General features: G+C 39.2%; 1 protein-coding gene across 1 annotated transcript in view; it reads left to right on the top strand.

Moving 5' to 3' along the window:
* The window catches only part of apeh (acylaminoacyl-peptide hydrolase), an 80058-nt gene that overhangs the window by 39710 nt on the left and 15061 nt on the right, over window positions 1–25287 (top strand). The window contains exons 9-18 of the mRNA XM_060835726.1: window positions 2859–2899; window positions 5396–5517; window positions 11334–11394; window positions 13503–13600; window positions 14553–14604; window positions 14762–14856; window positions 15452–15590; window positions 17080–17163; window positions 17966–18046; window positions 20778–20866. Coding sequence (XP_060691709.1) covers window positions 2859–2899; window positions 5396–5517; window positions 11334–11394; window positions 13503–13600; window positions 14553–14604; window positions 14762–14856; window positions 15452–15590; window positions 17080–17163; window positions 17966–18046; window positions 20778–20866 — 862 coding nt within the window. The remainder of the gene's footprint in view (window positions 1–2858; window positions 2900–5395; window positions 5518–11333; window positions 11395–13502; window positions 13601–14552; window positions 14605–14761; window positions 14857–15451; window positions 15591–17079; window positions 17164–17965; window positions 18047–20777; window positions 20867–25287) is intronic.

Genomic DNA, 25287 nt, shown 5'->3' with positions numbered 1-25287 from the left:
CCATTCTTCAGTTCCTTCTTGGTTACCTTGTAATCCTCTAGAGCCCTGTCTGATCCTTGCTTCCTCAACCTTAAGTAAGCCACCTCTTTCCTCTTGACTAGATGTTCCACATCTCTTGCCATCCAAGGTTCCTTCACCCTACCATTCCTTCCTTGCCTCAGTGGGACAAACCTATACAGTACTATCAGCAAGTGTTCCTTATATGACCTTCACATTTCTGCCATGCATTTCCCTGAGAATATCTGCTCCCAGTTTATGTTCCATAGTTCCTGCCTAATAGTGATGTACTTCCCCCTTCTGCAGTTAAATACTTTCTCATATCGTCAGCTTCTATCCCTCTCCAGGATTGTAATAAATGTCAGGGAGTTGTGATCACTATCATCGAAATGCACTCCCATCGAAAGATCTGACACTTGACCTGGTTTGTTGGCAAGCACCAAATCAACTATGGCCACACCTCTTGTCGGCCTATCTACATATTGAGGAAGGAATCCTTCCTGGACACACCTGACAAAATCTGCTCTATCCAAACTATTTGCACTAAGGAGGTTCCGTTCTGTATGAGAGAAGTTGAAGTCACCCATGATAACAATTCTATTACTTCTGCACTTTTTTAAAATCTGCCTCCCAATCTGCTCCTCAGTGTCTCTGTTGCTATTCGGGAGTCTATACAAAACTCAGAGTAAAATGACCACTCCTTTCCTGTTTGACTTCCACCCATAATGACTAAGTAGACAAACCCTCCTTGACAACTTCCCTCTCCATAGCTTTTATAATATCCCTGATTTAGGAATGCCACTCCCCTACCTCTTTTACCTCCCTCCCTACTCCTTTTGAAACATCTAAGCCCTGGACCATCCAACAACCATTCCTGCCCCTTTGATATTCAAGTATTCGTAATGTGCTCCTACTTTTTTATGTAGCTACTGTGGAAATGCATGTTTAGAAGAGATGTGGTTTGAGTCAGTGTCCTCCAGTGAAAAAGTCATTAGTTGTGCTGGAGTTAGAAGAGCTGGCAACACACACCGTAGTTGATACACGTATACTCTGTTGAGTACTTGCCTTTTGTTTCATTTTAGCATTTCAGCAAAGACAAATACCTTGAATAAAGTGGGAGTTAGGGTTAACCCTAAAGGCGATGATGAACTGCCATACAAGTTGTGAAAATAAATGTGGCAGTATGTTTGTAAGAATATTATCACTGAGATTAGAGAGTATCCATTTTTGTGGCAAAAGCTCAGTTAGACTTCATCTTGAGAAAGGAATTGGTTATTTGATTGTGGGAAATGGTTGCCACTAAGAACTAAAGATTCATACTTGATATTTGGAAGGCTTCAGTATTTTATGATGAGCCAAAAGGCCTCCCTCTTGCCTGTACAAGCTCTATGACTGTGGCAGAATTGGAGAGGAACCACCGAATGTGGTGTATTTGAATTGTCAGAAGACTTTGACAACCTCTCACATGTAGTTAGTGAACAAATGAAATTGGGATATTGTACTAGCATAAGTTGAGGATTGATTAATGAGCAGAAATCAGAATTGAATTGGGATATTGTACTAGCATAAATTGAGGCTTGATTAATGAGCAGAAATCAGAATAAATTAACTAGGTTATTCTCAGTTTAATAGGCAGTACTGATGGTGTATCATGAAGATCGGTGCTTGGTGCCCCAGCTGTTCGCAATCCAAATAACTAATGTTTGATGTGGGGACCAATTATAATATTTACAAGTTTGTGGGTGACACAACTTTGAGACTTTGAGTTGTGATAGGGAGGAAAAGACATTTCAAGGAGATTTAGAGAGACCATATAGGCAAGAGCATAACACAGGCATATAATGTGGATACGTCTGAAGTTATCCACTTTTTCATGGGAGGATTGTACGCGCAGAGCATTTCTTCGATGTGGAAAAATTGGAAAGTGCTTTTGTCGAAAAGGATTGTCATTGATCATAAGTCACTGAAAAGTAGCATGCAGTTGCTGAGTTGAGCAGAAACGTTTTCACTCAGAGGATGGTGAATCTTTGGAATTCTCTACCCCTAACCTTTGTAGACAAAGTGGGATCAAGAGAGTAATTAATGTTTTTTTGTTACTAATAACCTTGAGAGATATGGGTACAGTGCAGGAATGTGGTGTTGTGATAAAAGATTGGTTTTCTTGAATTGTGGTGAATTTGATTTCCCACAATCAAATAACCAATTCCTTTCTCAAGATGAAGTCTAACTGAGCTTTTGCCACAAAAATGGATACTCTCTAATCTCAGTGATAATATTCTTACAAACATACTGCCACATTTATTTTCACAACTTGTATGGCAGTTCATCATCGCCTTTAGGGTTAACCCTAACTCCCACTTTATTCAAGGTATTTGTCTTTGCTGAAATGCTAGGTAGGAGGCTCAAGGCTTGTTATGTTCCTGAAAATGTAAAGGGTGGGTTTTATTTAAAAAATAAAGCCCTTTAAGAGCCAGGTTGTGCAAAATATATTCGTAACTATACAAATTGAGAATCATACAATGTGCCACCTATAGTGGTGAAAATATCCATCGCAGAACCATGTTTAGGAGTCTTAGGTTTTAGAGATACTTGTAATGACAATTGTAGTTTGCTATGAAGCATGGGCAATTGGTCTTTCATAGCTTATTTTTCTTAATAATCTTGTTACAGTAATAAATGTGCAAAATGTTCTCCATAACTTTCCCTTTGCCATAATATATTTTCAGTGCCTTTTTTGAGTACTGTTAGATCGTCACCTGGCTAGTATGGTACAGATCTTGTATATCCTTATGCTCTTATTCAATATTTTTATGAAAGTACATTATGTTATCATTGTGTTAATCTGTTTTTCTCCCTTCTAGGTCTGGACTTTACTATGTAGATCTGACTGGTGGTAACTGTGGTAAGCGATTCGATTTGAATGAAATATTGTTGTGGTTCTGTTCACCGAGCTGGGAATTTGTGTTGCAGATGTTTCGTCCCCTGTCTGGGTGACATCCTCAGTGCTTGGGAGTCTCCTATGAAGTGCTTCTGTGATGTTTCCTCCAGCATTTATAGTGGTTTGTCTCGGCTGCTTCCGGTTGTTAGTTCCAGCTGTCAGCTGCAGTGGCCGGTATATTAGGTCCAGGTCGATGTGCTTATTGATTGAATCTGTGGATGAATGCCATGCCTCTAGAAATTCCCTGGCTGTTCTCTGTTTGGCTTGTCCTATTATAGGAGAAAGTGAGGACAGCAGATGCTGGAGATCAGAGGTGAAAATGTGTTGCTGGAAAAGCGCAGCAGGTCAGGCAGCATCCAAGGAGCAGGAGTGTCGACATTTCGGGCATGAGCCCTTCTTTAAGAATGAGGAAAGTGTGTCCAACAGGCTAAGATAAAAGGTAGGGAGGAGGGACTTGGGGTAGGGGCATTGGAAATGCGATAGGTGGAAGGAGGTCAAGGTGAGGGTGATAGGCCAGAGTGGGGGTGGGTGCGGAGAGGTCAGGAAGAAGATTGCAGATTAGGAAGGCAGTGCTGAGTTCGAGGGATTTGACTAAGACAAGTTGGGGGGAGGGAAAATGAGAAAACTGGAGAAATCTAGGTTCATCCCTTGTGGTTGGAGGGTTCCTAGGCGGAAGATGAGGCGCTCTTCCTCCAGCCGTCGTGTTGCTATAGTCTGGCCAGAACTGCAAAAAGAGGAAGAAGAACACCTGTACAATGTTTTCGCCAAAAACGCATACCCACGCAATTTCATCAACAGATGCCTAAGGGAAAGACAACGGAATGAGGACATGCCACAACCCAAAGGACTAGCCACATTACCATACATCAAGAACATTTCTGAACTGACAGCCAGACTACTGTGACCATTAGGACTCATAACAGCACACAAACCAACAGCCACTCTCAGACAACAACTCACCAGGACAAAGGACCCGATACCCAGCATGAGCAAAACCAATATACAAAATCCCATGCAAGGACTGCATAAAACACTACATAGGACAAACGGGAAGACAGCTAACGATCCGCATCCATGAACACCATCTAGCCACGAAACAACATGACCAGTTATCCTTAGTAGCCACACACTCAGATGACAAGCAACATGAGTTCGACTGGGACAACACTACTATTATAGGAGAAGCCAATCAGGGAACAGCCAGGGAATTCCTAGAGGCATGGCACTCATCCACAGATTCAATCAATAAGCACATCGACCGGAACCCAATATACCGGCCACTGCAGCGGACAGCTGGAACTGACAACCAGAAGCAGCAGAGACAAACCACTGTAAATGCCGGAGGAAACATCACAGAAGTGCTTCACAGTAGGCTCCCAAGCACTGAGGATGTCCCCTAGACAGGGGGCGAAATGTCTGCAACACAAATTTCCAGCTCGGTGAACAGAACCACAACAACGAGCACCTGAGCTACAAATCTTCTCCCAAACTTTGAATGAAATATTTTTAATGTCCACTTCATATTGTTTACAGAGGTTCGTTAGCTTTGTAAACTGGTACTAACCTTGGTGGATGAATGCTGCTTTGATGTCAAATCCTAGATCATGTGGATGAGATATAGTAATTTGTAGAATGAGAATTGGCCGAGTCTGCCTTTTTCCTGTGCAGGTTTAACATTGTGGAGTTAGTATTCAGCAATGTGGCTTCCATGCAGCATTCTTTTTGAAGTGAGGAAATTAAAACATAATTCTGTCTCTGCAAGTGTTGAGGAAAATGCATCAGGCAATCCAGGAATAAAGAGTGTAAATGCTGTTGTGTTGACTTTGTTGGTCTTTTTGTAAGTGATATGCAGTCCTGTGTTATCTTGAGTCTGCAGTTGTAATTGACCATGTCATCAGCTGAAATGCTTTACAGAAGGGGAGGTTTTCTATTTTTGAAGTGATATTGTGTGGAGGTTGCACGTGCAATCTCATGACAGTCATGGTTCTCGTCTACTGAATTGCAAAAATAACCTGAACAAGCAAAATATTGTAGTGAATTCTACACCTCGCCACAATATTGCCATTAAATGATAATTTGATAGTGCACTTCTAAAGATGTTACAATCTTTTTAAAAATGTTTGACAAACCCTTTGTTTGGGGATGGAGATCACCTCAATTATAATATAAGCAAACTGTTGTTTTTGCTGCAGGTAATGACATCTGTGGCAGAACCTTATGCTTGTTATTTGCAAGTTTATTGTTAGGAAGACATTGGGTTTAAATTCCAGGTGTAATCCCAACTCAGATTTGTATGACATCAAGCACAACAGTGGGTCTAATTTACAGAATACCTATTATCTGATCTCTAACCAGATATTGAGAGTTGGTATTGTAAGTAAGGTTTCAGAAAATTTATCCTCATCTCCTTTTGAAATATACATGCCATTCATGTTCATGTTGAGTTTTTTTTCCCCTCAGTGCAACTTGCATCTCAAACAAATGCTGTTTGGTCTCCTCGACTCAGTCCTGACAAGTGTCGCATTGTCTACTTAGAAAGTGACGTAGGTGGACCCCACCATCAGTGCAGCAGACTTTGCATGGTTAGTATTTAATATAAAATACACTCATACACTACATATGTATATTTTCTAAAAACTTGATGTGTTGCATTATGGCAGCTTTTAACTTTGTGATGCATCAGCAGAAAACAGAGATGGTGCTTACCAGTAGTCGGTCAATAATCACTCATAGTCTTTCAGGGGTCATAAACATCTCTATTTAAGGGAGATAATTCATTATATAGTTTGAGAGGCGCCAGCATATCCAGCATTAGGCAGGTTCCCAAGTCAAAATTTGCAAAATCTTTGGATGTAAAACAGGATTTTTTTTTTCCCTGTTTTGTTGAACATATTGACTCTTGAAGTAGTTTGTAAGATTATGAATATTGTCTAAATAAAAATGATTCCTAATTTGAATTGAGACAAAAGCAAATCCTGTTTCACTTGATTTCCACTGGTTGCTGCAGCATTGGTCACCGAAGAGCATGGAATTAGCTCACCACTGTCCAACATTTGTCCTCTGTGATATAAAAGCTAATGGAGATAATCTTAACTCCAATCCCCAAATCAAAAAAAAGGGTTGGGTTTAAGTCGGGTCATAACCTCAAACCTGATGCAAATCTATCAAGAACTCGCCAATCTCAACACTTCTGATTTTAACTGGGTGTGCTGTGTGTGTAGATGACCAACCTATCCAAGAAGCTTGCAACTCATATCAATATTTTCTTGAGGCTGCACAATTCAGAATCTCTGTTCATCTTTAACACTCCCTTGACTTGATTAAACCAAGCAGCTTAAAGGAGGTGTGGTCTCCTGTCTGGACGAGGTAAGTGTTAGTTCCAGAAGCTAACTTATTTTCTTTGTCGAATGACCAGATCCCTTTTTCAATCAGAGTCCCCTTCCCCAGATCCTTTGCTCAATTGTCTCCATCACATGGATGAAACATGCCTGCTTTTGAACTGCAGCCTGTAAAGTAGCATTTTCTACCCAACAAAGCATACTTCACTCAAAAGTTAAGTCATCCCTATTTTTCAAAACTGTTCCCGGCTACTCAGAAATCCCACTCCAGAAATTATTGATGCTGTTATTGGAATTGTTAATTTTTTTTTGAGTAAACTGCTAGAGAAAAGTGCTTTCCAGGGACTCTGGGTTTTATCTCCAGATTTAAAAACAGTAGGACAAGAAGACCCAGCAAAACAGTGAAACAACATTTTTCTGTTCTTTCTAACGAAAGAACCACCTGTCTCCTTGTGAACTGGATGATCTAATTTCATAAACTCCATTCGGAACCATGTCTCGGCATTTATACTTTTTTTGTTCATTGAGAACTGAGTCATGCCATCAACAATCTCTTGGTCTGTTCTCTTCACTCATTCTAATCAATCTTTTGAACATGCAGTAGCCTTCTTTCAGGTTGAATCTTAACATTAACATCAAAACTGCCAACAACTTTTGTTGCTCAGTGTACTGTCTATACCCAGCAGAGCCTAAATACCAATTCTCCAGTGCTAACTCCTATCTCCCCCAAACCATGATGCGAACATGCCTTGCTTAAACTCAGAGAAGGATAATAGAGCCTCATTTTGATTCGAACACAGAGCTTTTTTCTCATAGAGCTGCTCATCAGTTCTTGCATCTTGAGGTGCATGATTTCTGTGGTTTTAGACTGTCATTTTTATAAGTTTATTAAACAAAATTAAACCTATTTGGGCATGTTATAATATATTCAGAGGTAGAGACACTACTACTGCACCTCAAGACCCCTTACATAACATGCCCAAATACATTGATTAAAAGTTATGATATCCTTCTGAGTCACAGGAACGTAAGAGCAGGCCAATCATTCCACTGTTTAGTATGATCATGGCCGATTGAATACTTCAATGCTGTTTAATCACCGCATCCCCATAACTCTATATGCTGTTGGTAATTAGAAATGTTTCAGTCTCTATATATAATCAAAATTTGAGCTTCCACTGAACTTTGTAGTAAAGAATTCCAAAGGTTCACTGCTGAGTGGATAAACAAATTTCTCCTCATCTAAAATGCAAGTGGCATTGTGCCTCATTTTTAAATTGTGCCTCTTGATTCTAGACTCAACAACCAAGAAAAACATGTTATCTGCATCTACCATGTCTATCCCCTTAAGTATTTTGCAGATTTCAATGAGATCATCTCTCATTGTTTGAAACTCTAGTGAATACAAGCCCAGTATGCCTAGCCTCTTCTTTGGATGGTCCCACCACACTGGAACCAAGTCTGATGAGTGTTTGTCGTGTTTCCTGTATGTCAATAATATATTTCCTGAGATAAAGAGAGTAAAATCGCACAAAGTATTTCAGGTGCCATCTAACCAAGCTGCTATGCATTTGAAGCAAGACTTGACTTCTTGGCTGAACTTGAATCCTAACCTTCTGGCTGAAAAGTAAGGGCTTAAACATTGTGACATAAAAGCCCCTTATCCTTATTAATTAGTACAGATCACGTCCCAGTTGAGATCTACCATCTGAATACAATTAAGTATCCTTTTCCCACCAAAAATTAATCTATTGTTTCCAAGCCTAACACTGATCTCGTCTCCTCCTCCCTCCATAGCCTCCAACTCTTATCTCCAAACCTCCTCCTCAAGATCCATAAACCTGATTTCCCCGATTAAATCCAATCTGTTCCTACTAAAAAAGAAAAAAACTAAAGAATCCATTATCTGTAGTTAACTAAAGAAATTGGAAAGATATCCAACTTAAGGTAAAAGCATAAAATTGCACAAAGGTGAGTGGCAGATCAAATGATTGGTCAGAACATAAAGGAAAGTGGAGAATGGATGTAAGGTTAATTAAGAGAGAAATTTCAAGTGGGAATATGAGTACCTAGAAATGTAAAAGGGAATAGTGAGAGTTTCTGCAGGTATTTAAATAAAGGAGCGAGTAGGTAAAATGAGTGTTGGTCCTCTCAAGAGGGAGAGTGGAGCGTTAGTAGTATAAGAAGGAATTGTTCGAAGAAATGAGCAAATATTCTGCTTTTGTTTTCAGAATTGAGAATATCGGAAATATTCCATTCAGGAGGTGAAATGGGGAGAGGAGCTTAATGAAAGTACAATCATTCGGGAAGTAATACTAAGCTAACTGATAGACAGATGGGCAGGTAGTATGAAGGAGGCAGGGAGGCTGCAGAAGGATTTAGACAGGTTAGGAAAGTGGGCAAAGAAGTGGCAGTGGAATACAAAGTGGGAAAGTATGAGGTCATACACTTTGTAGGAAGAATAGAGGCATGGACTATTTTCTCAATAGAGAGAAAACTCAGAAATCTGAAAGGATTTAGGAGTCCAAGTCCAGGATTCTCTGAAGGTTATCTTGCAGGTTGAGTTGGTAGTTAAGAGGGTCCATACAAAGTTGGCATTTATTTTGAGAGGCCACCATTGAGGGGCGGCACGGTGGCACAGTGGTTAGCACTGCTGCCTCACAGCGCCAGGGACCTGGGTTCAATTCCCACCTCAGGCCACTGACTGTGTGGAGTTTGCACGTTCTCCCCGTGCCTGCGTGGGTTTCCTCCGGGTGCTCCGGTTTCCTCCCACAGTCCAAAGATGTGCGGGTCAGGTGAATTGGCCATGCTAAATTGCCCGTAGTGTTAGGTAAGGGGTATATGTAGGGGTATGGGTGGGTTTCGCTTCGGCGGGTCGGTGTGGACTTGTTGGGCCGAAGGGCCTGTTTCCACACTGTAAATAATCTAATCTAATTTCACAGAACGTTTCCATTCCATCCATGGGTTGTTTTAGTTCTCCTCTTTACTCCCATTCTGATTTCTTCTTCACCCTTGGTTTCTAATGAAGTACAGTATAACACCCTTGTTTACTTTACAGCATTCTGGACTTAACATTGAGTTTGACAATTTGTCCCAGTTTGTTTTGTACTGCCCTACTGTGTTTTTGAAAGGTAAATTTTGATAATGGTTCTGCATGTCCCATTGTCATCTGGAGCCATTTCCTTTGTTTCCTTAAAGGGGATGTCACCACCTTTTGTCTTTCCCTATAAATTGTCCTTTTTTTTTGCCCTCCCTCTATTTTTCTTTACCCATATCGAGTCATAGAGGTGTACAGCACGGAAACATACCCTTGTCCATGCTGACCAGATTTCCAACCCAATCCAGTCCCACCTGCTAGCATCTGGCTCATATCCCTCCAAACCTTTCCTATTCATATACCCATCCAGATGTCTTTTAAATGTTGCAATTGTACTAGCCTCCATCACTTCCTCTGATAGCTCATTCCACACACGTACCACCTTCTGCGTGGAAACAGTTTCCCCTTATGTCTCTTTTATATCTTTCCCCTCTCATCCTATGCCCTCTAGTTCTGGATTCCCCGATCTCAGGGAAAAGGCTTTGTCTACTGTCTATTTATCCATGCCCCTGTGATTTTATAAATCTCAGTAAGATCATCCCTCAGCCTCTGGCACTCCAGGGAGAACAGCCCCAGCTCATTCAACATCTCCCTAAAGCTCACATCCTCCAACCCTGGGCAACATCCTTGTAAATCTTTTCTGAACCCTTTCAAGTTTCACAACGTCTTTCTGATGGGAAGGTGACCAGAATTGCATGCAATATTCCAACAGTGGCCTCACCAATGTTCTGTACAGCTGCAACATGACCTCCAAACTCCTGTGCTCAATACTCTGACCAATAAAGGAAAGCATACCAAACGCCGCCTTCACTATCCTATCGACCTGCGACTCCACTTTCGAGGAGTTATGAACGTGCACTCCAAGGCTCTTTGTTCAGCAACACTCCCTAGGACCTTCCCATTAAGTGTATAAGTCCTGCTAATATTTGCTTTCCCAAAATGCTTTACTTGCATTAGACCTGTCATATGTATAGTTTTCCAGTTTTTTGTTGATTAGCAATTGACCTGAAAGATTAGAATGAATTTTCATGTTAGCGGTAGCTGTGTTGAGTTGAGAAATTTTCCAGCTCAGCATGCACTCCTTGGAACCAATTACTTCAGTGGTACAGGAGTACAGAACTGGTTCTGATGCCCACGATTGCAAATCAGAGATGGTTTCAGGCTGCTAAGGCAAAGTTTTTAAAGATCTGCCTGTATTCTCTGAGACTTTGACCCAGATGTGTTGTTGACTGTTGGACTCTCTTGAAGTCACCCCCTCACACGCTGATTTCTTTCTTGTGCTTGCAGACAACGAGAAGCATTTTTTTTGTATTAAAATCTCATGGGCAGGGAATTTAATTCATTTGGCAGGTTTTGCAGACGTTATTTCCTCTCCGTGAGTATTTAAATCCCCAAAAAGTGGAGTTGAAGCTGTTCCTGAATGAAAATTAAATTTGTTTGGCCTTTACTTTGAGTTTTAATGCCCTGGCCAATTTATATTTCTCATGTACTTCAAATCTTGTCCTGCTGTCTTTTCTCCTACTGGCTAAAATGGAAGCCTCTGGAAATAGGGTATGGAATTTCTGATTCCGGATTCGGACTGCCATTTTAAAGGTCCCTGGTTTTTCCCAAATGGGTGAAAATCCAGCCCATTAACTACATTTCCCTCTCCACAGTTGCTGCTATGTATTTCCAACAGTTTCTCATTTTATTTCAAATTTCCAGCATCCTCTGTCTTTCTCTTTGCCTCTCTAATTATGTTTTGTGTCTAGTTTTTTTCTTTAAAGTGTGATCAGTGTCACACTGATACATTGCTCTTTTCCTGTTCTCTCATCATATCTACTTTTGTCCTGGAGAAAGAGGAAAGCATGTGAAGGTGAATGGTAATGGTTGACAACTAAAGGAGAGAAAAGGCACTCTGTCTTAATTTACTTAGATCAGACTAGAAAAGCAAATGATCATGACAATATTTGCTCTTTTTCAGTATGACTGGTACACAAAAGTGACTTCTACTGTGGTGGACATTGTGACACGACCAAATGAAAGTAAGTGAAACTTTAGCATATAAATTTTTTTACTTTTGTGCACCATGTGATGTTTCAAATTGTCCTGTAGATTGCTTATTGTCAAAATATATTAGCATTCACATTATGTGCACATTCAGAAAGTGCACTCCAGATCCTAGTCACAACTTGCGTGAAGAGGCTTTTCTCATGCTGCCATTGTTTCTTTTGACAATAACTTTACATCTATAAAGAGAGCAGTTTTCTCCGATCTGTATAGATGTCTCATGAATTTGGATATTGCTATTAGATTCTGTTCCCACCCCCCCCCGCCCCCCCCACCCCCACCCCCACCCCTTGTTTTTTTTTCTCTCCTCCAAGAGCAGTTTTAACTTCTGCAGTCTCTTGGAACAGTTTATAAGAATCTGGATCTTCTCTAATACTTTTGTGTCTTTGCCACACGTGATATCCAGAACTTGATTCACTGTGTCATTTGAAACTAAGCCAGCGTTTCATACAAGTTTAACAAGCCTTCCTTGCTTTTGTACTCTATGCCCCTCATTTATTCCAGGATGCCTTTTGTTTTCTCGGCTGCTCTCCAAACCTGTTCTGCCACCTTTGTTGATTTACGCACAAGTCCTTCTGATCTTGCACGTCTTTCATAATCACACCATTTATTTATTGTCTGTATTCTTTCTACAAAAAAAAGGTATATTTCTTGCACTGCACTTGTAATCAAACAAATGAGCCTGTGCAATTGTTTTTTTTGCAGTTACTTAGCCAGTAATTTTAGACAAACACACACTTTCAAGAAAAGACATTTCAGCTTTCCATTTTAATATTGAGCTTACTAAACCATGTCAGTTAAGTGCATTGTGGAAATATATTTATTGCATTTCTTGATGGCAATACTTGGTGAACTGCCTTGTAAAATGGCTTAACCTCCTCCAATTTAAATAATGTGGACTGGGATGAACAAAGTTTAAAAATCACACACCACCAGCTTATAGTCCAATAAGTACATTTTGAAGTACAAGCTTTTTTGGAATGCCGAACCTTCGTCACATCAGTTGTATGTCTTTGATCTTTTATTATAAATTCTGTGTTTTATGATCCTGCCCACTAGCTACCTGATAAAGGAACAGTGCTCTGAAAGCTTGTTCTTCCAAATAAATCTGTTGGACTATAACCTGGTGTTGTGTGCTTTTTAACTATGTACAATAAAACCTCTATTAAGAAAGATGCTTACTAGGAAATATGCAGAAATGACGTTTTCATACATTCCTGGGAGAATAATATCATAGCTCTAAATGTTCTATTGAGTATTTGATTTCCATATGGGATGGATCCATGCTTGAGGTTTACCCTGAGCTTCTACTTAAGATGGATTAGGTTTTCTCTTTCAGTTACAGTTCCTTAATTTTAATCATAGCATTACTTGTTGGAATGTGGAATGATAAAGCACCCATTCCATTGTGTAAATTTCCCACCACTCAGCTCACTTTGAACTTTTGTTAGCAATTGCCAGTATCAATATGTGTAGAGGAAGCAATAGCCTAGTGGCATTATTGATGAGTGTTAATCCAGTGACTCGGGTAATCTTCTTGGGACCCAGTTCAATTCTTGCCACAGCAGATGGTGGAATTTGAATTCACTGAAGATCTGGAATTAAGAGTAATGGTGACCATTGTTGATTGTTGGAAAAGCTTACCTGCTTTACTAATGTCCTTTAGCGAATAAAATAGCCCCAATCCTCAGCTGGTCTCGTCTCTGTGACTCCAGACCTATAGTGATTAATTCCTTTAATTAATTAATTAGTTCTCTTGTGTCACCCTGGGCTTTTGGAAGGTGTCAATGCTAACCCAGCCATTGACACCCTCATCCCGTGAATCAAAAAAAAACACACTCAAAACCTAACAAGGTTATTGAATTTGTAAAATATCAATAGGGAAATGCTTAAATTTAAAAAAAATTTAAACAGTAGTGCAACTTTAAAATTAAATTTAAAATCTTGTTAATTGTTATGCTAATGTTCAGTTTTGACAATGGCATTGAAATGGGGAGTGTGGTTTGGAGTGAGATTTTAAGATTTTACCAGAAAATTTGTGTGCTGATTTGTGATTGGATTTGTTAAAAATGATTTATTTCAGGTGGATTTACTGGTATTTACTCTTCAGCACTGGCACAGAGCTGCTGGGCTATGGACAGCCAGCGGGTTATCATTGATACGTGTCAGAGAAGCAGAAAGGTAACCTTAATGATGGTTGTGACTAAGAGGTAATAAAGACTTTGTTTTCTGTGTTTGACAGATTTGAGTCTTTGCAGCTCTTTTTTTTTTGAAGGTTGTATAGGCTTCTTCTAGCTCTAGTCATGTTAGATTATGTCCTCAAGCAAGCTAGTATCTGTCTAATCATCTTTAGTTTCACATACTAATATTACCAGCATCAAGCTGCATTACTGAAATATGCACACTTGGTCTGGGGTTGCTATTTCACCTGGTAAGTCTTCATTGACATAATGTACTAGACTGCAGTATGTGCATTTGTGGCTTTTGCTGACCCACTTTTGATCTGAACCCATTCAGTTTTAGGGTATCTTTTGGAAATCAGCCAGAGGTCCAGAGATGAGATTTAAAGAAAAAAATGAGAAATGCTGGAAATATCTTCTGGTGGTATGATTCAATTGGCACAGAGTACCAACAAGTTATATTCTGTGTCAGCCTGTAGAAATTTATTGAATGTGGTAGCCTAAATAGGAAATTTAAGCAATTCAAATCAGTTTTCAAAAAAGGCTTTTGTAAAGGATTTTCATTTAAATTATTGCAAGTTGGTAATTATGAAACCTTGTCCTGGAATATTATATAATTAGTCGTTTGAGTTCTTGAAAATGAATAATTGATCATGCTTGTCCTTCCTCAAGATCAATTCAATCATACTTACTTTCCTGTCATGTCTGCCAATCCTTTACTCTCCAGAAATGTATCTTATTGTTACTTGAATCTGGTTATGTTGTTTCATCTCAGGAAGCTTTCAGGGTAACATATTTCACATTTTTATTGTCATGTTAACTTGCTAATTTAAATAAAATTGTAACCATAGTATTGAAGCCTTTTGTTATAAGTTTTTAGGGATGAGCAGAAAAATGACCTGAGCTGAGAAATCCACTACAAATCTTAATATTTGCTTTTGCTTTCTCTTCAGGATCTCCTCGTCATAAACATTACAACAGGGAGCTTGACGTCCCTTACCAGCGGTAAATTTAAGTTTTATTTTTTTCATTGACTGTATTTAGCTTTCCACTCCTAGAAATATTATTTGCAGGTTGTCTTCATTTCATTTGAATGTTTTCTGTCCAATGGCACCCTAGTGAATTGGAAGGTCATGTTGCATCTCCACTGTTTGTGTTACAGGTTCAAATTCAGTTGCAGGAAGCTGGACATTACTGGCTATACACCAAGATCTGTTGGTAGTTACATGCTCATCCCCTAACTGTCCTCCCAGTCTGGTAAGAAGCCTGAAACTGCAGAGCAATCATTGGATCCTTGAAATGCATGATATATACAATAAAATGACAGCTTGCTCACATACTCATGTCAATATCTCATGTGCTGGGGGATGTTTGTACTAGGTCTAATTTTGTGAATCCTGGAAAATCCACTACATTCAGAATTTGAAGAGTCTAAGCATATACTGAGATTTAATCCGTTGTTTTTACTGGAAAATGTAGCAAACTATGCAATTTTGAGCAAATTAAAGGCAATAATCTACTTTGGGGTTAAATTTCATAATTTGCACGCACAAAGATTCAGCAGTTTATGTAACAGTTTTGCTTTCGAGTTACTTTGCATGGGTATATTCAATTACTTTGTTTGAATTGAGGTGATCTTGTTAATGCTAGCATCATAAGGAGCAAGTGGAAGCTTATCCAGAAATAGAAAAAAACCAAACCTCCCTTCACCTGAACTGCTCCCATGAATCAGAGTGTTGCGCTAATCACTTTAGAACTTCGTGTTTAGAAATTATGTTTAAGATTTATGTTTAACAAAATAGTTAATTAATGTAGAATGCAGAAATTTAACGTGTTGTTTCATTCCTCATAGAAAGTGGGCTTTCTGCCTGCTCCTGGCAAAGAGCAGGGAATCATTTGGGTGGCACTAGATGAAGCTGAACCATTGCCAACCATAGAGTGGAATATTTTGAATTTCACACCCCCACATGAACAGCAAAATCCTAAATTCCGTAAGTAGGGACAAAAGAAGCTGCTATATTCCAGCATTTGCTTTTCATTTTAATACTATTTATTTGACTTTAAGTGACTCTTTGCTCTTTTACTCTTTCTGTTAGCTGCCTGTTTTCTTTCTGTGCTTTTGGTAACTCATAGGTGCTTCATCCAGTGGCTGCTCTGGTTAAAATATGTTCAGTAATAAAGTGACTAATAGACAATGAAAATCCTTTGTTTCATTTTGTCTGCTCCCAATTGGGCTCTTGCTGCCACCTGCCATCTTTCTGATGTCCAATCCATATTTGATATTGATCTTAGTCAATATTTTGTCAAGCCTCATGCACTTTGTCAAGTTTCCAGAAGTCAAATGGCACTTATCAGGTTTTTCTTTTCAGCAGAGAAATCGGAGGAAACTAGAGAGAAAGTTCTGACACTTGTTTGCTTATTAATGAAAAGGAAATAGCCATTTCTAGCAAATTTGCCCCTTACTTGATGGTGTCTCCCCATACTGATGTGCTGATACGGCCCAATTGTCTATATGGTCTTTTGCGCTGTTTGCAGACATTGATATGAACTATCAATGAGTTGGAAATATCTCTGACATTAATTCCTAAGAACCAGGTAAATCAGCAACTTACTTGCCAAGTTGGAGTACTCTTTATTCTCTGAAATTTCAACCTTGCAAATACTCGCATTCCATTGTAAAAGAGCATGTTAATTCTTAATAGATATGTTCAAACTGAGTTGCTTTGTGATAATAGAAATTACAGCTGGATTTTCAATGGGCTTTGGGTGGGGCAGGGGTAGGAAGAGGTTCTGCGTCCAATTGGAAATGCAGGCCAGGATGTTATGAGGCAGTGGGGTAATGCTGCAAACAGGAAGTTAGTCATGGCTGCAAGTTTAAAGGACTGCTGCACTCTGAGTCTCTCAAAAATTCATGAAAGGCTAAAAATAAATTTTTGAACACTGCTGATGCTGCTGCTTGTGTGAGAATCTACTGCTGCATTCAGCTGTAACCCCTGTAGCATGCCTTTTCTTCAACCTTTGTGCTCTCTTGTAATCGCTGCTGTGAAATATTCCCAAATGTTTTCACATCCAGTGTCCAAGATATCCAACATGTAATTAAAAAAAATTCACATGATTGAGTTGATTAGAAGTTCAATAGCGTGTTGAGTAGTAATTTCAATATGGCAGGTGGACTGCTAATTTCCATGCATTCTCACTTTAGTCATATTGGAGACTGGTGTGATGTTTTTCATGCCCTATTTTACATGCATATTTGAGTAGGGTAGAGGGTTCTTTGCTCTATGATGTTAATCTGATAGCAGGCAGTTAATTTCAACTAAGCAGTTAGCTTTGCTTAAATGTTACGTGTCAGGGAAACTGTTTTAGTCTGTACCCTCTCAGGGTAACTTGTTGCAACTGCAGGAGTGAGAGCTGACTGCTAGAACAATTTCACGTGGTGCCTGAAATAAAGTAGCAACTTTTCATTTTCTTTTCATTTAGCTGCAATGGACTTTGAAGGTATCCTGTTAAAACCAGTAGAAAGGGAAGAAGGTGCCTCACATCCGTTGATTGTTTGGCCACATGGTGAGTTAAAATGATTGCTTGAAGCATACACTGTCATAAATTATCTGAAGTGGGATTATGTTGTGCAGGTCAGGCATGTGACATTGCAGAAACACAAACTGATTTCTAATGAGTTGTTCACCTGTATTAACTCAGCACTGAACTACTCTAGTTGTAGCATTTTCTGTTTTATTGTCACACTTCCAACATTTAATGTTTTTCCTTTGTGTTCCTTTCATGGTTCTCTCGGTTCATTCCAAACAGGTTGAACAGTTTTATTTTATGGATAATTTGGAGTGTACTTAATTTCCAGTTTAATGTTGTCAGAGGTTATTGATATTAAAAATAGGATGATATTTAGACTTAGTTAATGTAATGTGATAGAGAAGAACAAAGAAAATGGAAAAACTCAGTAAAATATCACAGGAAAGTAAATAAAGCCAGTTTACTCAATTCCGGGAGAGCGTACCCTTTAGAACAGATCTGTCTGAAATGGAAAGCATGTAACTTGAGTGCAGTCAGTCTGCACCAAGCCATTTCTGTATAAAGTTGCACTGGATATTAATAAACTGTCAGGTGCTATTTTGTCTTGCACTTGACATCACATGTTTAACTTTTTTTGAGCATATGATATCAGTACTTGGCTGTACTGAATGAAATCAGGCATGTCAGACCATTATATTCTAGTACTTGTCCACGTCCACTTTGGACATTTTCTATTACTTGCCACCAATAAAGAAATTCAAGAATAGAGGAACATTTAATCAGAGAAATATATGCTGACCTACTGGTGCTATCTGACATTTGTGTTTTTGGTGTACAGGTGGACCACATTCCGTGTTTATAGCAGAATGGTTGCTGTATCCTGTCGCACTCTGCAGGCTAGGATTTGTTGTGCTACTTGGTGAGTAATGCAAATGGCAAACTCCTGATCTATTAAAAAGGCTGAGGCTGTGTTCCAACAGTAGAGTGTAAATTGTCTTCCCAATCTAAGTTGGGCTATATCCTTGGGATCTGAAACAAAAACAAATTGCTGGAGAAATTCAGAAGATCTGGCAGCATCTGTGGGGAGAAAGCAGAGTTAATGTTACCAGACTGGTGACCCTTTGTCAGAGCTAATGATTGAACAAGAGTCACCACCTTGAAAGAGACCAGAATTGCACGCTATATTCCAAATGTAGCCTAACCAGTGTCCTGTACAGCTGCAGCATGACCTCCCAACTCCTATAGTCAATGTTCTGATCAATGAAGGAAAGCATACCAAATGCCCGCTTCACTATCCTATCTACCTGTGAATCTACTTTTAAGGATCTATGAACCTGCACTCCAAGATCTCTTTGTTCAGCAACATTCCCCAGGACCTACCGTTAAGTGTATTAAAAAAAAGCAAAGTTCTGAAAAGGCACTCCTCAGCCCATTTGCCCATCTGATCAATATCCTGTTGTACTCTGAAGTGACCTTCTTCGCTATCCACTACATCACCAATTTTGGTGTCATCTGCAAACTTACTAACTATACCTCCTATGAAACCAGCTTCAGTCATCACTTTTGCCTCAACTAACAACATCATGTGATAGGTATGTTTTTTCTGTAATATTGGGAGTAACAGAGGAAGGTGCTCAGCAACCATGTCTTGTTTTGCTGAAAAGGAATCTAGGTAGTTTTTCCAAATATTGTGCCCAAAAAAGACAAGGAAAAGGATCTCAACTCATCCCTCGAGCTGCTGTACTTACAGAAACAAATTCTGACTATTCATCAACAGAAGCCATCATACTTGCTGAATATAGCCCTTGAAACTGAATAGTTTTACCATAAATAACTAATATTTCAGCTGTATACTATAGGCCTGAAACTAAAAGCCATAGAACAGAACGGAGCTTTATCTTTTATAAGTATCTTTGTGTTTATCTGAATTCCATTCTTTCGCATATTTAGTTAGAAATTTTACTACTTGTGTAATTCACAGCAGTGTTTTGTGAAAAACCTAAGCTTTATCTTGGTTAAGACTAAAGTTTTGATTTATTTGGAGTTGAATGACCCAAACTAAATAGGACCATAGGTACGGGTACACATTCTTAGCTAATCATTCTCCTTAAGAAAATGTTTTGTATGTAGTTGTGGCAAGTAGAAAACTTTGTTGCTGGATTTTCTGAGGACTGTTGCTGTCCTCTGACACTAAATTGTGAAGTTCTGTTCCCTGAATCTCATCAACTATTCTTCCATTGCTCCATGCACACTACTGGAGCATTGATAGTTAATTCTCTTGGTAGCAAAAACCTTCGAACCTGAGCTTGAAAATGAGGGCCAAATAGAGTTGTCCGCTTGGATTACTATTTCATGCACTGATTCCATGTTGATGGTATTTCATGCTTTCTTCCTTTGCTTTCATGAGTCTCTATCAACATTCTTCTCAATTCCTGTTTAGCTTTAAGTTACCCACAAAATGTTAGTTCTCCAATCCTCATTCTCTGTTTTAAAGAAATGCTTGCGTAGTGCCCTCCTTGTATCAGGACAATGATTTTTAACTTCTAAATGAAGGTGAAAACTGCGTGCTATTCTCATTCACTACACACTGTCCTCATTATCTGCTGATGTGCTATGTGCAGATTCACGTATTTACCAGGTCATCCCTGCTCTTCATTTTATATTTTGCCTCACTCGATTCATCCGTTCTGATTCCAGGTACATCTCAGTATTTAGAGTTGAGGTGGAGTGGTCTTACTTTTTGTCATCTGTATCCATCCCTCTTGCCTCTGGTGAGGATTGGTGTACACATTTTGCACCAGTGTATGGGTATTAAAGCAGATTTGACCACAATAAAGGGAAAAAAAAAACCTTAATTAACCATGATGCTGCCATTAAGTTAGCTGATTCTATTTACATTTCAACAATGTTCTGAAAATGTGTTTTGGGAAGATAAATTTAACTTTAACTTTTGGGATCCAAGAGGTTACTCTGGGTCCCGCATCAGCAGATCCTATTGTAGCAGGGACTCCCTCTTATTATCTCTGATTTATGATTTGAAAAATATCTATTTCAGGATGTATCTAATAGATCTGTTTCTTTAATCCATCAGCACAGACTAATAGTCATAATGTCTTGTGTTGTTGACTGAAAAGGTTCAATATCAATGAATGCTGAGCCCTTTTTAGATTAAAAATGGAGCTCTTTAGAATTGTAGTGGGATTAATGGCAAGTGTCAGATGATTTTGTGAAAAAGGCACAACCATGTTTACTCCGTCTGTACACAATGGATTTCAGTGACTGTAAATTACATTACTGTTCCCTAAAAAGTGAATCCATTAATATAGAAAAATTTCCCTTAAGGCACATTGTGTCATAGCCATGTATTTTCTTTGCAGAATAAGTTGCTTCACTGAACTTAATTTCTGCACTCGTAAGAGTGGAAACAGTATGTTGGAAATATACATTTGGCTCATCAGAATCTAAAACAGATTTTCATTCTGGCTAGTGATAGCTCTCCTGAAATATAGGTCCATTCTGTTAATTGCTGCTTAGATGGAGGTATATGTTTCTAGCACATTGAGTATATTTGATGTCCAGTATTTGCAAATGTCCTTTGTTCCTCACTGTTCAAAATAAATAATGTAGATTTCATTGACCCTATTTTACAGTAAATTACAGAGGCTCTGCAGGCTTTGGGCAGGACTGCATCTATTCTCTGCCTGGAAATGTTGGGAGCCAAGATGTAAAAGATGTACAGGTAATGAACTGTTCAGTTTGGATAATTTATACATTAATAGATGCTGGCTCACCACTTTTGAAAAATTAACAAGCAACACTGCAACTCACAAAGGAGAGCTTCTGGCTGGCTTTTGGAAATAAGTTGTAAGTTTGTTTTCCATAAGAGTCTTTTGTTGCTTATGTCCCAGTTAGGCAGCAGTGTCAAAGTCTTTGTTTTGTAGAGTCAGCCAGAAAATAAAAATGTTTGAACAGGTGACTACTGAGCTTAAAGGTACATATTGATTTGAATCTTGTCACTCAAACTCTGTTATTGTTAATATCTGTCATTCATTTTTGGTGTGGAAAGAAATTAACAACATTTGCAAGAAGGAACAATGTTTCTGAATATTAATGGACAAGAATTTACTTTATTTCTAAGTCCCAGAGTCACCTCTTTAATTTTCTTTTTATATTTAGATGCACAAAATTCTGCAAATTCTGATTTTTTTAAAGAAAGGGTGTCCAAACCTCATTCCATTCCTGGCCTTTCTCCCAGAGCCATTCACTGTAGCGCCATTTTCAACAAACAGAAACTTAAGAGCAATGATAAGGGATTGCTGCATTATTGAGGTGCTGTTTTTCAGTTATAACATTAGTCAGAGTATGGGGAACCTCAATTATCCGAACGTGATGGGTGGGCACTATTTTATTCAGATAATCGATTATTCAGTTAATCGATTTAAATGCCTTTCCTCTGGGGCTCAGAGTTTTTAAAGTCTGATCCCCGTTCAGGAGACTGCAGTAACACACAGTGCACGAGGCCTCACTGCTCCTGCCCCCAACCCCATCCAATATCGCCCCTGAAACAGTGCAACACAGCCCCCGCCGCCCCCAACCCCCTGCAACACCTTGCCCCGTCCCCAACTGTGTGCAACACCTTCCCCTGCCCCCACCCCATGCAACACCTCCCCATTCCTCCCCTCCCCCATTCCCAATACCGTATATACACCAGCCTCCTCTCCAGGGCAGTTGGACTGGACACACACGACAAGATTGCTGCTACCTTTGTCGGGTCAGTCTCCAAAGGCGCGCACACAACACACACATACTTTTTACTGCAACTTTTAGGCAGGTGCCACCATTGCTCTGTACAGGACAATGTTGGAGAGATTATCTGGGGAAGGGGGGGGTTTAGGGTACACCCCTCTGTAGAACTCCAGGAAAAGTGTGGGGGGGGGGGGGGGAGAGAGAGAGAGAGAGAGGCCGGGCAGTCAGTCATTTGGGGACCTGTGCCTGTTTAATCACTGTAAACAAAAGATGCGATCGGTATTGGAAACACGTCTTTGATGCAATGTTTCCATCTGGACCTCAAGATCTCCTTCAGATAATTGGTATTTGGATAGTTGAGGTTCCCCTGTATATCTTTGTTTTGAGAGATCCTGTGATGTTGACTTTGCAGAGAAGATTGTGGAATTTTCTTAGTTTCTTGCTCAGTTGTTATCCCTTAATTGATACAAGTAATAGTTTAACTGATTTTCTTATTGGCTGTATGTGGACATGGCAGCTGAATTTACCCCATGAGCATATTGCATAGACAATATAAAATTATAGAATTGACAACTAATTTGGAATATCTAAACGTATAAGGAACAGTGTAAGTAAATACAAATGTTTTGTCAATATATGATTGGTCTGCTAGAATAAAAATTTATTATCAAGTACTTTTACATGAAAAATACAGAGAAAACGGCATGTGCATCAATGACAGGCGTTATACATAATAATTTTAAAAAAGTAAAATTAAGACCAAGTTCATCACAGTTCAGTTAACGGCTCCTGGGCTTGGGGAAAGCTGATTTAGGAACAATGGAATACCCTAAAGATGCAGCTAGGATGAGATTTGTCAGGCTGCTGGATACCAGGCTGGAAGCCTCAGCTGAAGAAGGCCACCATGTCATGCCGATAACATCACTCCTGGATGAGACCACCTGCCAGGTCAATGGAATATCTAGGCCTTAAAAAAAGATCTCCACACTGGGGACAAGACCTCTATGCTGGGAGACAGCCATGCCGGGCCAAGACTGTGTTTCTCTGCCTTCAGAATTCCCAATTCAGTTGCACACATGGGGTCATGGCCTAGCCTGTGTGTCTGGGTCAGGGGAGTCTGCCCAGGACCTGTTCCTCGTATATCAGAAGACCTAAGGCTGGGATGGAGCTATGTCCAACTTGTACTGACATTCCTGCTGCTGGAGGCTTACAGGAAAAGAAAATGTGGGGAGAAGAAAAGAAAAAGATCAAAAATAAATAGAGAAAGAAAGCGGATTGGGAGGTGGCGAGCCCAAGGCTCTGCTGCCACCTTGAAAGGAATGTAACTGTCAAGTCCCATCTGCTCCAAAGGTATGTATCATCAAGTCAGAATGATTTGATTCGAAAAATCGGTTGAATAAAAATAATTTAGACCCTTGGGGTTTGTGGTACAGTGCTATTGACCCTACCCCTGAACCAGGAGACTTGGTTTCAAGTCCCACCTACTCCAGAGGTATGTAATAACATCTCTGAACAGGCTGCATATTTTTTAAGCGGGCTGATACAGTCATGGGTCTGCAGAATGTCTGTACCAAGCTGTGACGAGTCACAAGTAGTGGCGCTATTTTGGTGTTCAACAATAGACTATGTTCCTTTCCAGCTAGGCGTCCTGGGTTACTACAGTATCCCTCAATTTAAACTATTCAAGTACGAGTGAGTTTGTTTTTCATCATAAATATATCCACTGATGATCCTTCTGAACAGTTGTCATGGTTCTAATTCATTTTGAAAATGGGGTGAGTAAAACAAAAGAGTACTCCAACTGTCATTCTGAAGAATATCTTACACTCATTTAACATTTGTTCTTTCTTGACCTTTTAACATCTACATGGGAAGCAAAAATCCAAATCACTTTGTAAAAAAATTTGCAGTCCTGCTTTTAAATATCTGCATTCCAATATGAATCGAAATCCATTAGACTACTCTTTGAGAGCATTGCCCTTTAGCATAACTTTCAAATCTGTTTTGTCTTTCTGAAATGTAAATCTTGTTGATTTAGGTTTGCCACATTATTGTCCACCCTTCCAGCCAGCATAACTTTTTCTGTTTTACTATTCATGCTAATCTTCTGTTATGAAACTTAGATATTGCTTCCCTTATGATCACGTGTTCTGGGATGAAGATTTTATGATACAAGAAAAATCTCATTGGTTATTCTTCGCTGTGCTGCAACAGTTCCGATTCATTACGTACTTATAAAATGTTTGTAGTTTTTTAAAATTGTTTTCAATTTTGAAATGGAATCTTTAATCGTTGGATAAAGTAAAATAGAAATGAGCATTCTACAACATTAAATGAGCCATACATTGTATTTGAAACCATTATAAGGTTCAGTCATTCTCAGCAAGTACTACAGTGTAATTCATCATGAAGCAGCACTTGTAATTGACTTTTCAATGGTAAAATATGCTGATTTTTTTTAAAGGTTTGTTTCTTGAGCAGTAAGATCAACGCTTGATCATATTTGTTGGAATGATCTATAGAACCACATGTTTTACATCAAAGTAAACATTATATCTAAGGAAGCACTAACAACAAGCTAATTAGCTTAGAACTGACTAGCTCTACCCAGAGACATTTATATACCAGTGGGTGGAACTACTCGAAAGCTTTTTAGTTAACTCTTTAAGGCCACTGATTTATGGAGCAATACTTTCAGAATATATACAATTGTAAACAGTACAGAAAAAAAAAACAAATTTTGAAAATAACTTCATATTAATTGCAGGAATTTGAGAACTGGAGCATGTCATGTCCCTAAGCTGTTTCTGTATCCTTCAGCCCACAAAACTGGTGGGAGTGAAAGCTGATCGTATAGCAGCAAGGCCAATGGGGGACTTGGCAAACATCAGACCATCTTGCCAAACAGTGAATCATCTTTAATCAATTAGATAAAAGTGAAAGTTGCCATAGTTCCAAAGGACCTGAGGCTGATCTCTTATTTAGAGAGAGGTCACCACTCTGAGGGAAGATGGTTAAAAAGCAAGGACTTCATCGTAATCTCAGCCAGAACAGGAATTGAACCAGTGATGTTGGTATCATTGTGCACCACAAGTCAGTCAACTGAGCTAAAGTATTGAGAAATAAAAAAGGAAGGGCAGAGAATATTGTTGAATTAGAGTACTGAATGACATGTCATATTAGATACAAAAAGTGAAATAAAGGGAGAAAGAAAGAATGGATCAAAAGAGACAAAGTAAGTAAAATTATGGAGAATTCCAGGGAATTGTATAAGTATATTGAGGGTAAGAGGATATAAGATTTAGGCCTATTTAAGACCAAAGGGGCAATCTGTGTGTCGTGCCAGAGAGCATTGGTATGGCATTAAACAAGTACTTCACTTGTGTTTTTCCTTGGGAGAAAGAAGTTGTGGGT

Source organism: Hemiscyllium ocellatum, chromosome 14 (genome assembly GCF_020745735.1).
Source record: "Hemiscyllium ocellatum isolate sHemOce1 chromosome 14, sHemOce1.pat.X.cur, whole genome shotgun sequence".
Taxonomy (NCBI): domain Eukaryota; kingdom Metazoa; phylum Chordata; class Chondrichthyes; order Orectolobiformes; family Hemiscylliidae; genus Hemiscyllium; species Hemiscyllium ocellatum.
The sequence above is the reverse complement of the archived record's forward strand: the minus strand, read 5'-3'. Positions and strand labels throughout refer to the sequence as shown.